At 40.7% G+C, this 15,380-nt stretch overlaps 1 protein-coding gene across 4 annotated transcripts in view; it reads right to left on the bottom strand.

Annotated features, from left to right (window-relative positions):
• Nucleotides 1-15,380, bottom strand: part of chl1b (cell adhesion molecule L1-like b) — a 120,858-nt gene that overhangs the window by 56,801 nt on the left and 48,677 nt on the right. For all 4 annotated transcript variants that reach the window (XM_053635830.1, XM_053635829.1, XM_053635831.1 and 1 more), the window contains 2 exons: nt 9,110-9,302; nt 1,552-1,660 (listed from right to left, as the gene is read on the bottom strand). In XM_053635830.1, the coding sequence (XP_053491805.1) occupies nt 1,552-1,660; nt 9,110-9,203 (203 nt within the window). In that variant the 5' untranslated portion in view covers nt 9,204-9,302. The remainder of the gene's footprint in view (nt 1-1,551; nt 1,661-9,109; nt 9,303-15,380) is intronic.

Genomic DNA, 15,380 nt, shown 5'->3' on the forward strand with positions numbered 1-15,380 from the left:
CATCAATGGAGACAGGTAGCTTGCAAACACTTCCTCCACCTTTCACATAGCCACATACACGTTCTGTTCATTCCCCACAATGGCCAAATAATCCGACATTGTGGGTTATAAACACGGCTAGTGTATGGTTTTCTCCCAGAAGTGCGATATTTCATCATACAATTCTGGTAAAAAGGGAAGTTTTCTGTGGTGTGAGGGAGATTTATATTCACTGGGGAGATGTCCAGTCTGATGTCCAGCTTGCTACAAGCCACTTCCTCTTCCCTGGGCCAGTCACGATTAAGTTTCTCTACAGCCCTAGTAATGACTTCAAGCAGCTCTTTATATGCTTGAGAGATGCTGTCCATTTTTAGTGCAATGGCTCCCCCCTAAGGCTCCTCAGATTCAGAGAGGGTGGGTGGACTTCCATACCGTAAGGAGGAGTCGCAATGCGAGCTCCAAAATCCAGCAGAGAGTCAGACCCGGAAGACAGGGCAAGAGCTGCGCTTGTCTCTGGTTCCTCATACAGACCCATACGGGATCCCCAGGATCTGCGAGGCTCTAAAACCCAATTTTCTTTGGCCGAGATGAGAGTGGGCCACAAGCGGACTGAAAAATGTTCCCCCTCACGGGCCGCTGCGGCATGCTCCATCCCCAGACACTTCACACAAAAAGTGTCCCACCAAATAATGAAATGGGAGCAAGGCGTGACACACTTCCTGAACTCTCTCTGACTCACACTTTTCTTTTTTTTAAAGGGACAGAAAAGTAAAGAGGTTGTTTTTTTTTAAATAGAGAGCAAATTAAGAGTCTTTTTTGTGAGCGTTCACACAAACGACCGACATGCAGTCTTTCACTGAAGATAGTAAGGCTGATGACATGATTCACAGGTGCCAGTTTATAGTCATGCGATGCATGAAATTGCCACATCACCTGACCACGGCAGGCCTATAAATAGGCGTAATTTCACACAGACTTCAGATAACATTCAGGCGCGAGGGTGCTTCCCACAGTGTGAAGCTCATGCAACATTGAGTTTCCTTTGAAAGGGAACAACTGTTCCTTGATTTGGGAAAGACATTGTGTTGAAAGATAGTTCTTTATTTTACTCAGTCACAATACACAGAACTGTTCAAGTTCAAGTTATGTTCTGCAAAATTGCTATTTGTTTTTACATTTTGTGAATAAAAATTTACTTCTTTTTCAGTAGTTTCTAGGTTGCTCAGTGTTTTCCAGTGTTTCTGGATGTATAATGGTAGGGTTAACATTTAACATATAATAGATAAAATATTGTGTATGAATATATAAATAGTACATATTGTGGAAGTATGAAAATTATAGCTGGAAACATTCAGAACACTGGTAGCAATATAACAGTGTTAACATGTGTTTCAAAAGCATCCAGTATTTGCTTTGTTTTAAAATGTACCACTGGACTGCAGAATGTCAAGTACATGACATTGGACAGCATTATCATACTTTTCTTTTAGGAGATACCTCTTTTGGCATTGCTAATGACCTAGTGTGTGAGTGTAAGCATGAGTGCATGTGTGTACTTGTTTGTGTGCTTACTCTGGATCAGGGTTTCCTTTGGCTTCACACGTGACTGCAAAGCTCTCATCAAAGGACAAAGCGATAAGAGTGGCTGGTGACTGCTCTGTTATCGTTGGCGGTTGCTCAACTGGGTAAAGAGAATACAGAAGAGGCTGTTACACTACACAGTAATACATGAGAGGCTTAGGCGTATGGGGCGCCTCACTTGTGTGCTCACATTAATCATGGGCAATGATGCATACGTTCCGGTAAGGACCTACTGTGACAGTGTGACCTTAGGCTTTCATTAACAATGATGTGCAACTCTAATACAAGATGCACAAAATAATAAACATCATAATATGGCATAGAAAAAAAAAATCAGCTGAAATCTTAATCAGTGGCTGAACCATGGCTTGAGGTCAAGTAAATTCACTATTACCTTTTTTTTAATGGTACATTTACTAAGTTTAAACATGTAATATGTTTTCTATGTTCTATTGTAAATAACATATGGTTTAATGAGATTTGCAAATCATTGCATTCTGTTTTTATTTACATTTTACTTATATAACTTATAACTAATTGTATAAGTGTTTTGAAGAGAGATTGCTTGTGGCTAATTTAGTTAAAATTCACATATATTTCAGCAGCCACATTGTAAGTTTTAAGAAAATGCTCCTAACTGTCACAGTCTCCCCTTTAGGCAGCGCGCTTGGAGAGCCGGAGGGTGCGCTCATGCATGAGCAAGGTGCGCGAGTGCTCAGCGAGCGCCTGCTCTCCGAATGTTGACAACTATGACATTGTTTACTGTGGATAAGTGCGTTTGTTTGTTTCTGTTCTGTCTCCTCCCAGTTCTGTCATTGGTTGTTGTTCGAGGGTGTGTCTTCAGCGTTTTCAGCTGTCAGCACTTTCAGCTGTCAGCTGATTATGTTTGATATATATACCGCGCGCCTCCCAGTACACGGCGCAGAGTATTAGATATAGTTCTATAGATTATTTAGGTTAACATTAGATTACTTTACTTTGTCCACACTGGTGTTTTCCAAAAACACTGTATTCTACTTTCAGAATCAGGTATTAATGAATGGAATAGATAAGCCTTAGATTGGAACAAATAGCCTTAGATTATGGCCCTTCAAGTAGTTAGAAAGATATTGTGGCCCAGGAAGAATTTGAGATTGATACCCAGGGCATGGGTGTCCAAAGTCCAGCCCCAGGGCCAAAGGCGGCTCTTAGACAGATGTTAATTAGCCCATGACTTCTGTCTTAGAATATATGAATGATGGCCTGCCAATCAACATGTCGCAATTTTTCCTTTTACCTGACTGTGGCAACAGACTGTGATAACACAATTAGCTAAAATGCAAGAGCCTTTTATTTTTCTCTGATTACACCTGTAAATTAATTTACTGAATTATATTTAGTCATGGCTACAGACAAAAAGCACAAAGTTAACAGTGAGAAGAGGCGATTTCAAAAAAGCTGGATTTTTTTTTTTCCCACTTTTGTGAATTCTTGAAAGTCCTTAATTAAAGTGTATTTGCAAAAGTATTAAAAATGACTATTTTATGATTCTTAGTTTGTCCAATTATTTTTGGCCCCTGAAATAGGGGAGGGCAATATATAAAAGTTATTCCTACACTGTTCACCTGATTAAATACCTTCAAATTAAAGCTGAAAGGCTGCATATCTAATATTTAAATTTAACAACACAATGGTAGACATATTTATTACTGTATATATAACCATAAACCACGTCAGAACCCTTTTCACCTTTAATGTAAATTTGCAACATATAGATATCAAGTGACAAACACCCAGAAATGTTTTTGGGGGAAAAACAAAAACAACCTATACCCAATACCCAGCTTGCGTAAGAGTGCACACCCTTTTATAATTGGGAATGTGGCAGTGTTCAGAATCAACCAATCACATTCAAACTCATATTAAATATTAATTAGTATACACCTGCCATCAATTAAAGTGACTGATTACCCCCAAATAAAGTACAGCTTTTCCTATAGGATTTTCCTGACATCTTCTTGTTAACATCCAACTGGAAAAGCCATGGGCTGCAACTAGCTTATAAAACAGGTACAGGATTTCGTACAAAAATATCAATCATGAGAGAGTTACAAAAAAAATTATACAGCATTGCATGTACCATGGCACAATGTAAAGACAATAATCAACAAGTGGAGAAAATTTGACATGACCTTGACACTATTAAGAACAGGACATCCCTCTAAAATTGATGAGAGGATCAGGAGTAAACTGGTCAGAGAGGCTGCCAAGATGCCTACAGCAACATTAAAAGAATTGCATACATTTTTGGAAAGTACTGGAGGCTCCCTACACGCGACAACAATGTCCCAAATTCTTCATATATCTGGACTACGGGGTATTGTGGCAAGACGGAAGCCTTTTTTAACAAACAAACAAAAAAAACCCATCCAAGCCTAGCTAAAGTTTGTAAAGAAATCCATCCAATCCCCCAAAACCATTTGGAATAGCCTAATGTGTTATGATCTGATAAGACCAAAGTTGAACTTTTTGGGCCATAATACCAAAAAATATGTTTGGCACAAAAAAACAAATTAAACAAAAAACACAGCACATCACCAAAAAGAACACTATCCCCACGAGGAAGCACAGAGGCCGCATCATACTTTGGGGCTGCTTTTCATCAGCTGGAACTGGGGCTTTAAACAGGGTGGTGGGAATAATGAATAGCTTTGAACACCAGTTAATTTTGTTACAAAAATTTTGGTAAAAAAGGCTTCTTCTAAAACACTTAAAATAAAGAGGTATTTCAGCTTTCAGCATGACCATGACAACGCAAACTTCCAGATCAACAAAGGAATGGCTTCACCAAAACAAGGTTTCCAGATCTAAGTCAAATAGGGGTGACCTGAAGAGGGCTGTGCACAGGAGATACCCAGCCAATTAGAAACAGGTAGAATGCTTTTGCAAGAGTGACAAAATATTGCTAAGTCAATATGTACCAAACTGATTGACTCTTACCCAAAGAGATTGAATGCTGTGATCAAATCTAAAGGTGTTTCAACTAAATATTAGTTTAGGGGTGTGTACACTTATGCAACCAGTTTATTGCACAACCCCAATTCCAAAAAAGTTGGGACAATATGGAAAATGCAAAAAAAAAACAAACAAAAAGAGTAATCGGAAAATTCAGTTTACCCTGTACTATATTTAAAACACATTATTAACATTATTTGACATTTTACTTTGTGAATTTAATTTCTTTTTAAAAACATACACTCATGTCAAATCTAATGACTGCAACACATTCCAAAGACGTTGGGATAGTCGAAGTCGACTGTTTACAACTGTGTAGCATAACCTTTTCTTTTAATAACACCTATTAATTGTTTGGGCACTGAAGACACCAGTTGGTTAAGTTTAGCAAGTGGAATTTTCCCCTATTCATCCATTATGCATTTCTTCAGCTGCTCAACTGTACTGTGTGGTCCTTCGTTGCCTTATTTTGCGCTTCATAATGCACCACACATTCTCAATCGGAGACAGGTCAGGACTGCAGGCAGGCAATGATAGTACCCACACTCTCTGCTTACGCAACCATGTGCTTGTAATCTGGGCAGAATGTGGTTTGGCGTTGTCCTTCTCTGGATGGCAGCATATGTTGCTCCAAAATGTGTACATATCTTTCAGCATTAATGGTGCTCTCACAGATGTGCAGGTTACCCATGCCATGGCTACTGACACACCCCAATTCCATGACAGACGCTGGCTTTTGGACCTGATGCTTTTCCTCTTTGGCCCGGAGAACAAGACAGCTGTTCCCTTTCAAAGGGATCTTGACGTTGTGTTTAGCATAACACTATGGGAGCACCCTTGTGCACGCGACCCACATCTGAAGCTTGTGTTAAATCATGCCTCTATTTATAGGCCTGCCGTGATCATGTGATGTGGCAATTAAGCGTGTCACGTGAGATATATATATATATATTATGGCACCTGTGAACCGCGCCGTCAGGCTCTGTTATCTTCAGAGAGATTAAATGTCGGTTGTTTGTGTAACAAAGACACTTCGATTCTCCTCTATATTTTCTCAAAATCTCTGAACTTTTCTATCCCTTTTTAAAAGAAAAGAAAAGAGAAAGAAAGAATGAGCAACAGAGAATTCAGAAAGTGTGTTACACCTTGCTCCCGTTTCATCACGGGAGGAGACGGACACACTTTCTGTGTGAAGTGTTTAGGGGTGGGGCATGCGACGGCAGCCCTTGAGGGGGCTGACTGTCAGCATTGTGAACGCTTTATGATTAGGCAGCTCCGCTCGCGACTCGCTCTCTTCTCGTCCGAAGGGAGATGGGTTTCAGAGCCTTGCGGATCTCAGGTCCTGGGGATCTCGTATGGATTTGGAAGTGGAGCCGGTGATGTCTTGCTCTGTCTTCCGGGTCTGGCTCTCAGCCTGACTTTGGAGCTTGCATCGTGACTCCTCCTTCCCCTATGGGAAGCCAAAACACCCTCACTGACTCTGAGGAGTCAGTAGGGGGTGCCATTGTACCAAAAACCGAGAGCAGCTCTCAAACATATAAAGAACTGCTTGAGGTGATTACTAAGGCAGTTGAAAAGCTGAATATAGACTGGCCAGAGGAAGAGGAAGTGGCTTGTAGCAGGCTGGATGAGTGATTCCTCTCCAGTTAAAATAAATATAAATCTCCCTCACACCACAGAAAACTCCCCTTTTTTCCAGAAATGCATGATGAGATATCACACTTCTGGGGAAAACCATACACTAGCCGTGTTTATAACCCTGTGACGTCTGATTACTCAGCCATCATGGGGAGTGAGCGGTGGTCTCATATATCAACAACCAGGGACGGTTACGTTCACACACCCTTTTCAGGCAGGCGCAATTAATCCTTCTCTGAGCAGAGGGAAAGTTCTTGTCAGTGAGTGCAATGTACATTCTGGGCAGCCGGAATGTGGGGGCAGTCGAGGCAGGGGCTGATGCCTGGGGCTTGGAGGCTCCATCCACAAGTGGTGACAACACACTGCCCGCTGTGGTTCGCCCTCACTCCTCCCGCACCATTGGGGCTGGACACCATGGTGCACATTTGGCCGAGGACATGTCTATATGCTTTCCCCCCGATTGCTCTGCTCCCACAAGTTCTAGTGAGAGTTCGCCAAGATTGTCTATGTCTGCTGCTAGTAGCACTTTATTAGCCAGCTCGAATACGGTTCTCTGAGATAATATCCCAGCTAGACGGCACTCCTTGGGAGATTCCCATCCACAGGGAACTACTGTCTCAAGCCAGAGGGCTGATTTATCACCCTCGGCCGGAACTATGGAAACTGTGGGTCTGGCCCCTGAGGGGCACCAGCTCATAGATTCTGGTCTCAGAACTGAGGTTCTAGAACACTAAAGCACCATCCACAAGGAAATTGTATGCGCTCAAGTGGTGGCTTTTTGTCTTGTGGTGTGAGGAACGTCAGCTAGATCCAGTGAACTGCGCAATAGCTACAGTCCTGGAGTTCTTACAAGAACGTTTCTCAGCGGGGTTGGCTCCTTGTTTACGTGGCCGCCATTTCGGCCAGCCACGCCCCTGTTGATGGAGCCTCTGTGGGGCAACATCCTCTAACTTTGAGGTTCATGAGTGGTGTCAGATGGCTGAGGCCCATCTGCAGGCCACGCCTACCTTCCTGGGACCTTTCTGTGGTCCTGGAAGGTCTGTTAGGGGCCCCATTTGAGCCCTAAGAGTCAGCCTCTGAGAAGCTTCTGACACTAAAGGTAGCTCTTCTGCTGGCCCTGACATCTCTCAAGCGAGTAGGAGATCTACAAGCTCTCCCTGTTGCCCCCTCCTGCCTTGACTTTGCCCCTGGATTAGCCAAGGCCTTCCTGTATCCTCGGTCGGATTATATTCCTAAGGTGCCTACATCGGATGCCCACCCTGTGGTGTTGCAGACTTTCTGCCCTCCTCCGTTCCTCACACCAGAACAAGAGAGGATGCACCTGCTGTGTCCAGTAAGGGCTCTCTGTACTTATGTCCACCGCTCTGGCCAAGTTGGAGCAGTTGCTGGTCTGCTTTGGCGGTGACAGTAGAGGTGATGCTGTGTCAAAGCAGCGCATATCTAATTGGATAGTGGAAGCAATCTCTAATGATTATCAGGCACGCGGTCTCGCTATGTCTCTGGACATAAGGGCTCATTCCACTAGGGCGGTCACCCCCTCGAAGGCTTTGTCCAAAGGGGTATCCTTACAAGATGTGTGTGCTGCTGCAGGGTGGTCTACGCCACACACACACATTTGTTATTACAGCCTGGATATTCATTCCACCTCGGGCTCGAGTGTCTTGCAGTGACCCTCGGGCTTGGGTCTTTTTGAACAGGCCGTACCCTCGGTATGACGGAGTGGGTATTCTCTTTCCCAAAGTCTTATGCTAAACGCAACGTTGAGTTCCCTTTGAAAGGGAACATCTGGGTTACGCATGTAAGCCTGTTCCCTGAGAAGGGAACGAGACCAGGGCAGGCCTGTGAATTGCGTCTTCACTTCAGATAATAGAGGCGGACGGCACAGTTCACAGGTGCCATATATATATATATCACGCGATGCGCTTAATTGCCACGTCACCTGATCGTGGCAGGCCTATAAATAGAGGCATGATTTTACACAAGCTTCAGATGTGGGTCGCACGTGCAAGGGCGCTCCCATAGTGTATTGCTAAACGCAACATCTCATTCCATTCTCAGGGAACAGGCTTACCTGCGTAACCCAGACGTTTTGTACAAGAACTATTTGAAATGTTGACTCGTTGGAGTCATCTCAGATAAGTTGACTCAGATGAGAGAGAGCCCAGAGAAGTCGGCAGCGCTTCTGGACAGTGTTGATGTACAGTATGTCTTATGCATGGTAAAGCCTTAACTTCTGTCTTTGGATGCAGCAGTGACTGATGTTGACAGACAATGTTTTCCAAAGTATTCTCCATGTCAGGGTATCCATTACAGTCTCATGACAGTTTATAAGACAGTGAAGTCTTAGGGATAGGAGATCACGCGCATATAGAAGTGTTTTTCGGCCTATCCCTTTATGCACTGAGATTTGACCGGATTCCTTGAATCTTTTAATTTTATTGTGCACCGTAGAAAATGAAATGCCCCAAATCCTACCAATCTGTTGAATATTAGATAATTTTCCTCAATAAATACATGACCAAGTATAATATTTTTGTCTCATTTGTTTAATTGGGTTCTCACTATCTACTTTTAAGACTTGTGTGAAATTTATGTATATGTGTATGCATGTATAAATAATTTAAAAGAAGAAACATATTGTGTCTAGTTTCTAATGCAACAGCAAGATAAAATTTTAAATATGAGAAAATCTGCAAATAAGTGTCCATTAAATCAGACTGGCACTAAGAGTATAATTGGAAGAATAATTTTCTCTCATTAATGTGCTCAAGAGTTTGCAAGAAATGTTCACTTGTACACTTTGCAGCATATTAAGGAATACATCCATAATTTATCATCCATGAATGAGAAAGAATGTGAATATAAAGTCTTATAATCAGTGCTGGGAAATTATGATGTGGTATTAATCATAACATACTCTCCAACGGAATGTCCAGAGCATTGGTGAGATGCCTGGTGTTGAGGAATGTCACCAGTAGCAGGGTGACGCCAATTCTCCATGGTAACTGCATCACTAGCCACACCCTCGGAGTTGAGCAGAGGAAGAAAAAAAGACTGTTGTGGGCCAGATCTCAGTACATCTCACCCAGTAGGTACAGGAGAGTTGTGACCTGCGCAAAACACACACAATTAACATTCACACATGAACTGCTCAGAATCAGCCATTGCTAGACTTACCAAATGTCAAGGTGTGAGCACACACATACATACATACACACACACATGCACACACACACACGCACACACACACACACACTCGCGCACACACACACACACACACATGGCATCTTACTGTTAGACAGTTCTCCCCCCCAAAGGTTCACACCCACTCGCAGATACCATATGCTCACAAAAAGTGCTCAGGAACATGTATGCACACACACTTAAACATCCCCATGAGTGTACACACACACACACACACACACACACACACACACTCTCACACACACACATTACTGAAAGAACACACCTGCATCGATGCTTCCTACCCACTCTTCTTTTTATACTAAATGAACCGAATCTCCATATTAAAGGTTTCTGCTACACACTCTCAGGAACCAGATGTATTGTATTCCTGTTTATTATTTGTTGGAATGAGTGGCAGACACATTTCCTTCCATCCTCTGATTCATAATGCAACATACAAAAAGGCATGAATGTAAATAAATGAGTTGCCTCCTGTGGCTATGATAATGCATGGCAGATGTTGCAGAAATTATGCTGAATTATGAATTTCATGGCACAATAACAGACAGATTCTGATTAACTGGTTATTAGAGTGCTGCCATAAGATGGAAGCCACTCACTTCCATATAGCAGCTGCCGTGAATTTTCAAGTAGGTATACAGAGGTAGGGGTATAATGGTGCTTGAAATATGAGACCACCGGATTTTAGTTATTCGACAATAACAGCATATCCACCAATGATTTTATTTTTTTTTAAGTCTGGTATCAGATACTATTAGAATGCTAGTGAATGTCATATGCAATGAGAAACCAGACGCTACAATATAATGAAGACACAGTGGAGGGTCAGGTGCAAGAGACTCAGACTATAGCAAACAAGACAGTGCTTCAAATGTGAGCATGAACAGCCCCGCCCCCACACATTTCATTGCTCAAGGCAAAATACAGCTTTTCTGGGTGCTGCTTTATTGCAGTGCATCTCTTACACAAACAGAACAAATTATCAAAAGCACAATTCCATTATGTATGGCCTATTTATTACATTAAAGACTTCTGTTACAGGTTTAGTTTCAGTTTAGACCAGGAAACTTTGTTATTCCAAACTGGAATTTCACCTGGCACAATATTTTCTCTTCACTCAAAATGTATCCATCAATTAAATAAATGCTTAAAGTTGTCTCACAGCATTTATATTACAGCATGCCATGCTTATCTGAAGACATTATCCAATCACAAAGAGATAAATACAGGCTCTATTACAGATTATTTTAATTTATTTTGGCAATGACCACACTTCGTATTTATGGACAAACATAGACATAATAATCTTTAATCTTTTTGAGTTTTTAATCAGTTCATGATATTGAAGATTCAGAATATATGTACTTTTACTGTACACAGATCTATTGAGCAAATATGTGTGGTTTAGTGAAGAGGGGCTACATTTTTAACTTTGCATACAGGACTACAGCATTATTACTGCATTTTATATCAAACAGATTCTTTCATTTTCATGTTACACATTTTTGAACAAGGGTATCCTAAATAAATAACTTGAGTATTTGTTCATTATGTTGGTATTACTTTCTCTATTTGGTAGCTTTGTCTTTACCTATATAAGTGCACCACTTAGGCAGTGAAATAATGGTTTCTCCATCTAGTGCACTATATGTATAAATTGCAAGTGATTTGGGATTAACAAAACAAACAAACAAACAAAAAACTTAAAGAAAAACAGTCAAGAGACTGAAATCATGTTCTACTTTAGAACTATCGATTAAAGATGACATAAGACTTGTTAGTGTTGATACAGGTGCATCTCAAAAAATTTTAATATTGTGAAAAAGTTTTTTGTTTTAATCTTGATGATTACAGTTTACAGACAAAATGGAATTCAGAGATCCAGTATCTCAAAATATTAGAATAAAGAATTTATAATACAGAAATGTCGAGCTTCTGAAAAGTATGTTAATTGACTTGGTCAGGGCCCCTTTTGCACGAATTACTGCACCAATGCAGCGTGGCATGTAGGCAATCAGCTTGTGGCACTGCTGAGGAGTTATGGAAGCCCGGGTTGCTTTGATAGTGGCCTTCAGCTCATCTGTATTGTTGGTCTGGTGTCTCTCATTTTCCTCTTGACAATACATGTCAATGCAACAATCAGGCGAGTTTACAACAGACCCTCGGGCTTGGGTCTTTTTGAACAGGCCATACCCTCGGTATGACGGAGTGGGTATTCCCACTAAACGCAATGCTAAATACAACGTCGAAGTTCCCTTTGAAAGGGAACGTCTGGGTTACGCGTATAACCCTGTTCCCTGAGAAGGGAACGAGACGTTGCGTAGCTTTGTCATAGCAGGGCAGGCCTGTGAATTGCGTCTTCACTTCAGATAATAGAGGCTGACGGCGTGGTTCACAGGTGCCATATTTATATCATGCGACGCGCTTAATTGTCACATCACCTGATCATGGCAGGCCTATAAATAGGCATGATTTTACACAAGCTTCAGATACCGGTCAGGTGCGCAAGGGTGCTCCCATAGTGTTATGCTAAATGCAACGTCTCGTTCCCTTTTCAGGGAACAGGGTTACATGCGTAACCCAGACGTTTTCGTTAGTTTTCCTATTATTATTATTCTTCCACCATGGAAGTCTATGGCAGCCAATATAACTGTATGGTTAAAAGTAATTTTGCTCACAGACAGAGGACACAGCCAATTTGAAGTCTCTCTCTCAAAAGCTCTATCACCACCAACAGGTCAAAATTTCACTCATGTTTATTCTAATAACTTTTGAACTGTAAAGGCTAGAAACAAAATTCTTTTTTCCCTCTGATTCCTTGGCCCATGCTGATTCGAGACAATGCACAAAATCTTCTGTCATTTTGAATTTTCTGAAAAACCTACTTTTTCAAACTCGTCCTAGACTCCTCCTAGACTGTCCGATTTTCACCAAAATCGAATCGCATTATCTTCAGACCATGCTGACAAAATGTTAATGAATTCAAGTTGATTAGTCCAACCATTTTTTAATAGCACAAATTAGACGGTGAGCACACCAAAATGGACATGATCTATATAGTCTAAACACTTTAGCATATTCATACCAAACTTAGTATATGTTATAGCCAGCATGACTTGAGGGTACCTGTACAGTTTCAGAGCAGCACCATATAGTGGTCATGAGATTTGAAAAATTCACATTTTTGCTTATAACTTATGAATGGTTTGTCTTAAAATAATGAAACTATTCTCTACAGATTCAGTGGGGCATAACAGGTTTTTGTATGTCAGCCATTTTGATTGGCCATTTTGAATTAAGTTGTATTTTATGAACAACTTGGCGCTTTGTTACAAAAATTGGCAATTGTCATCAGGACGATGCCGCAAAAGTACTGAAAAAAGTTTTAGGACAGTGCTACCTTGTGATCAACATTTATAATGCAATAAAACAAAATGTTAATAGCTTTTGAGTACTTTTGCACATTGTCATGAGATTGATCTTGGCAGATTCCCTGGGTCATGCAGAGGGCAATGATACTAATTATGCCATGGTAGGCTAAAATTCTTGTCTGCCATTTAGAATTTTCTGAAAAACCTACTTTTTCAAACAAAAGATCGTTCGTCAAATTTTGACGAAATTCGTAAGAGATCATCTTCAGACCATGCCAGCAAAAGTAAACCAAACCATTCTCAAATAACGTGCGAATAAATTAGATGGAAATCATGCTGAAATGGATGTGAGGCTATATCTCCATAATGCATTAACATATTCAGACCAAACTTAGTACCTGTCATTGGCATCATGATTTGAGGGTGAATTCACTGTTTTGGAACATTGCCACCTTGTCATCAAAAATGATAATGTAATTTCAAAAGATGCTAATTGCTTTTGATTACTTTTGTGACTGTTGACTGGTCTTCGTACATTCTTTGGCTCAGGCCAAAAACAATGATCGCTTAGGACATGGTCAGTTGAACTTGCTGTCCGGCATTTTGAATTAAGTAAAAAATGACTTTTTTGAACTCCTCCTAGATCGTTCATCTGATTTTCACCAAAATTTAAACAGATCATCTTCAGACCATTATGGATCATATCGAACTTAAGTTATGGAACTCAAGTTGATTGGTCAAACCGTTCTTGAATGAAGCACAGATGAATTTGAAAGTGAGCATGCCAAAATAGACATGATGCTGTATCTCTGTAGTGCTTTAGCATATTCAGACCAAACTGAGTATATGTCATGGGCATCATGGGCATCATGAGGGTACAGTTTTGGAACAATGCCACCTAGTGTTCACGAGATATGGAAAAAGCACATTTTTGCTTATAACTTCTGAATGGTTTGTCATAAAATCATGACCATTCTAAAATCATGCTTACTCATCTCCTTACTTTACCCCTGCGGTGCTTGTAATTGCTGCTTGCAGCTATATTTATTAGGGGCCAAGCCCCGAAGGTGCGTAGGCACCTATTGTAATCGTTAGTTTTCATCTTCTTCTTCTTCTTATTATTATTATTATTCCACTCTGGAAGTCTATGGTAGCCCATAGAACCGTATGGTAGAAAGATGTGAAATTTGGCACACTGATAGAGGACCACTAACCCCAGCAATTTTGGAATCTCTAACTCAATCCCTCCAGTGGCACCAACTGTCCAAAGTTGCACTCATGTTTATGTTAATAACTTTTGAAGAGTGAGTCCTAGAAACAAAATTATTTCCCCCTCTGATTCCTTGGCTCAGGATGATTTGAATGACATATTTAACATATTTAATTTTCTATCATGAAAATTATTCTGCCATTTTGAATTTTCTTAAAAATCTACTTTTCAAACTCATCCTAGGCCGTTTGTCTGATTTGCACCAAAATTGGCCTGCATCATCTAGAGACACTTACAACAAATTCACAGAATTTTGATAAACCATACCATTTTCGAATGGCGCTTCAACAATTTCGATGGTGAGCATGCCAAAATGGGCGTGAGGGTATATCTCCATAACATTTTGAGGGATTCTGACAAAACTTGGTAGGTGTCATCAGCATTAGGCCCTGAGCTTAGCAGCAGCGTTTCGGAACAGCACCACATAGTGGTCACGAGATATGAAAAATGAACATTTTTGATTATAACTTCTGAACAGTTTCTCATACAATTATCAAATTGGCCTCATTAGATTCAGATATAAAAAAGATTCCTATATCGGCCATTTTGGATGTTGGCCATTTTTAATTTAATCATAAAATTCTGTATTTTTTACGAACGACTTTGTATCATTACGAACCTCAGTATGTTTCTTTGTCGCGATGCTTTGAAGGGACTCAAAAAGATTTGTGACAGCCCCACCTTCTTGTCAAACATTATAATGCCATTTCTAAAAATGCTAATAGCTCTTGACTCCGTTTGTCAACCATTATGAGACTCATCTTGATAGATTCTGTGTTTCATGTCCAGAACAATGATACCAATTATGTCATGGTTGCGCAATTCACTGTTCGCTACTTTTTAATTGTTTTGAAAACCTACTTTTTCAAAGTCCTCCTAGGCCGTTTGACCGATTTGCACGAAAATTGGCCTGTGTCATCTAGAGATACTAATGACAAAAAGTTATTCAAAGTATTTTGATAAACCATACTGTTTTCAAATGGCGCTTCAACAAAATTGATGGCGAGCATGCCAAAATGGACATGAGGATATATCTACGTAACACTTTGCGGCATCTTGACAAAACTTAGTATGGGTCATCAGAATTACACCCTGAGGTTAGCTGCAGAGTTTTGGCTTCTGTCCCCTACTGGTCAGGAGATAGCAAAAACAGCCTTTTTGGCTTATAACTCTTGAATGCTTTGGTATAACTCTTGAATGCTCATGGTGCTGATAATTGGCTTGAGCCCGGTACTGCTGCTTGCAGCTATATTTACTCTTACTTCTGTTTTTGTTACACAGCTACTGAAATGGCTACAACTCTTAGATAATAGGCTAGCTTTTAAGTTCCCCATAAGTAA

The sequence above is a fragment of the Ictalurus furcatus genome, chromosome 11, assembly GCF_023375685.1.
Source record: "Ictalurus furcatus strain D&B chromosome 11, Billie_1.0, whole genome shotgun sequence".
NCBI classification, from domain to species: domain Eukaryota; kingdom Metazoa; phylum Chordata; class Actinopteri; order Siluriformes; family Ictaluridae; genus Ictalurus; species Ictalurus furcatus.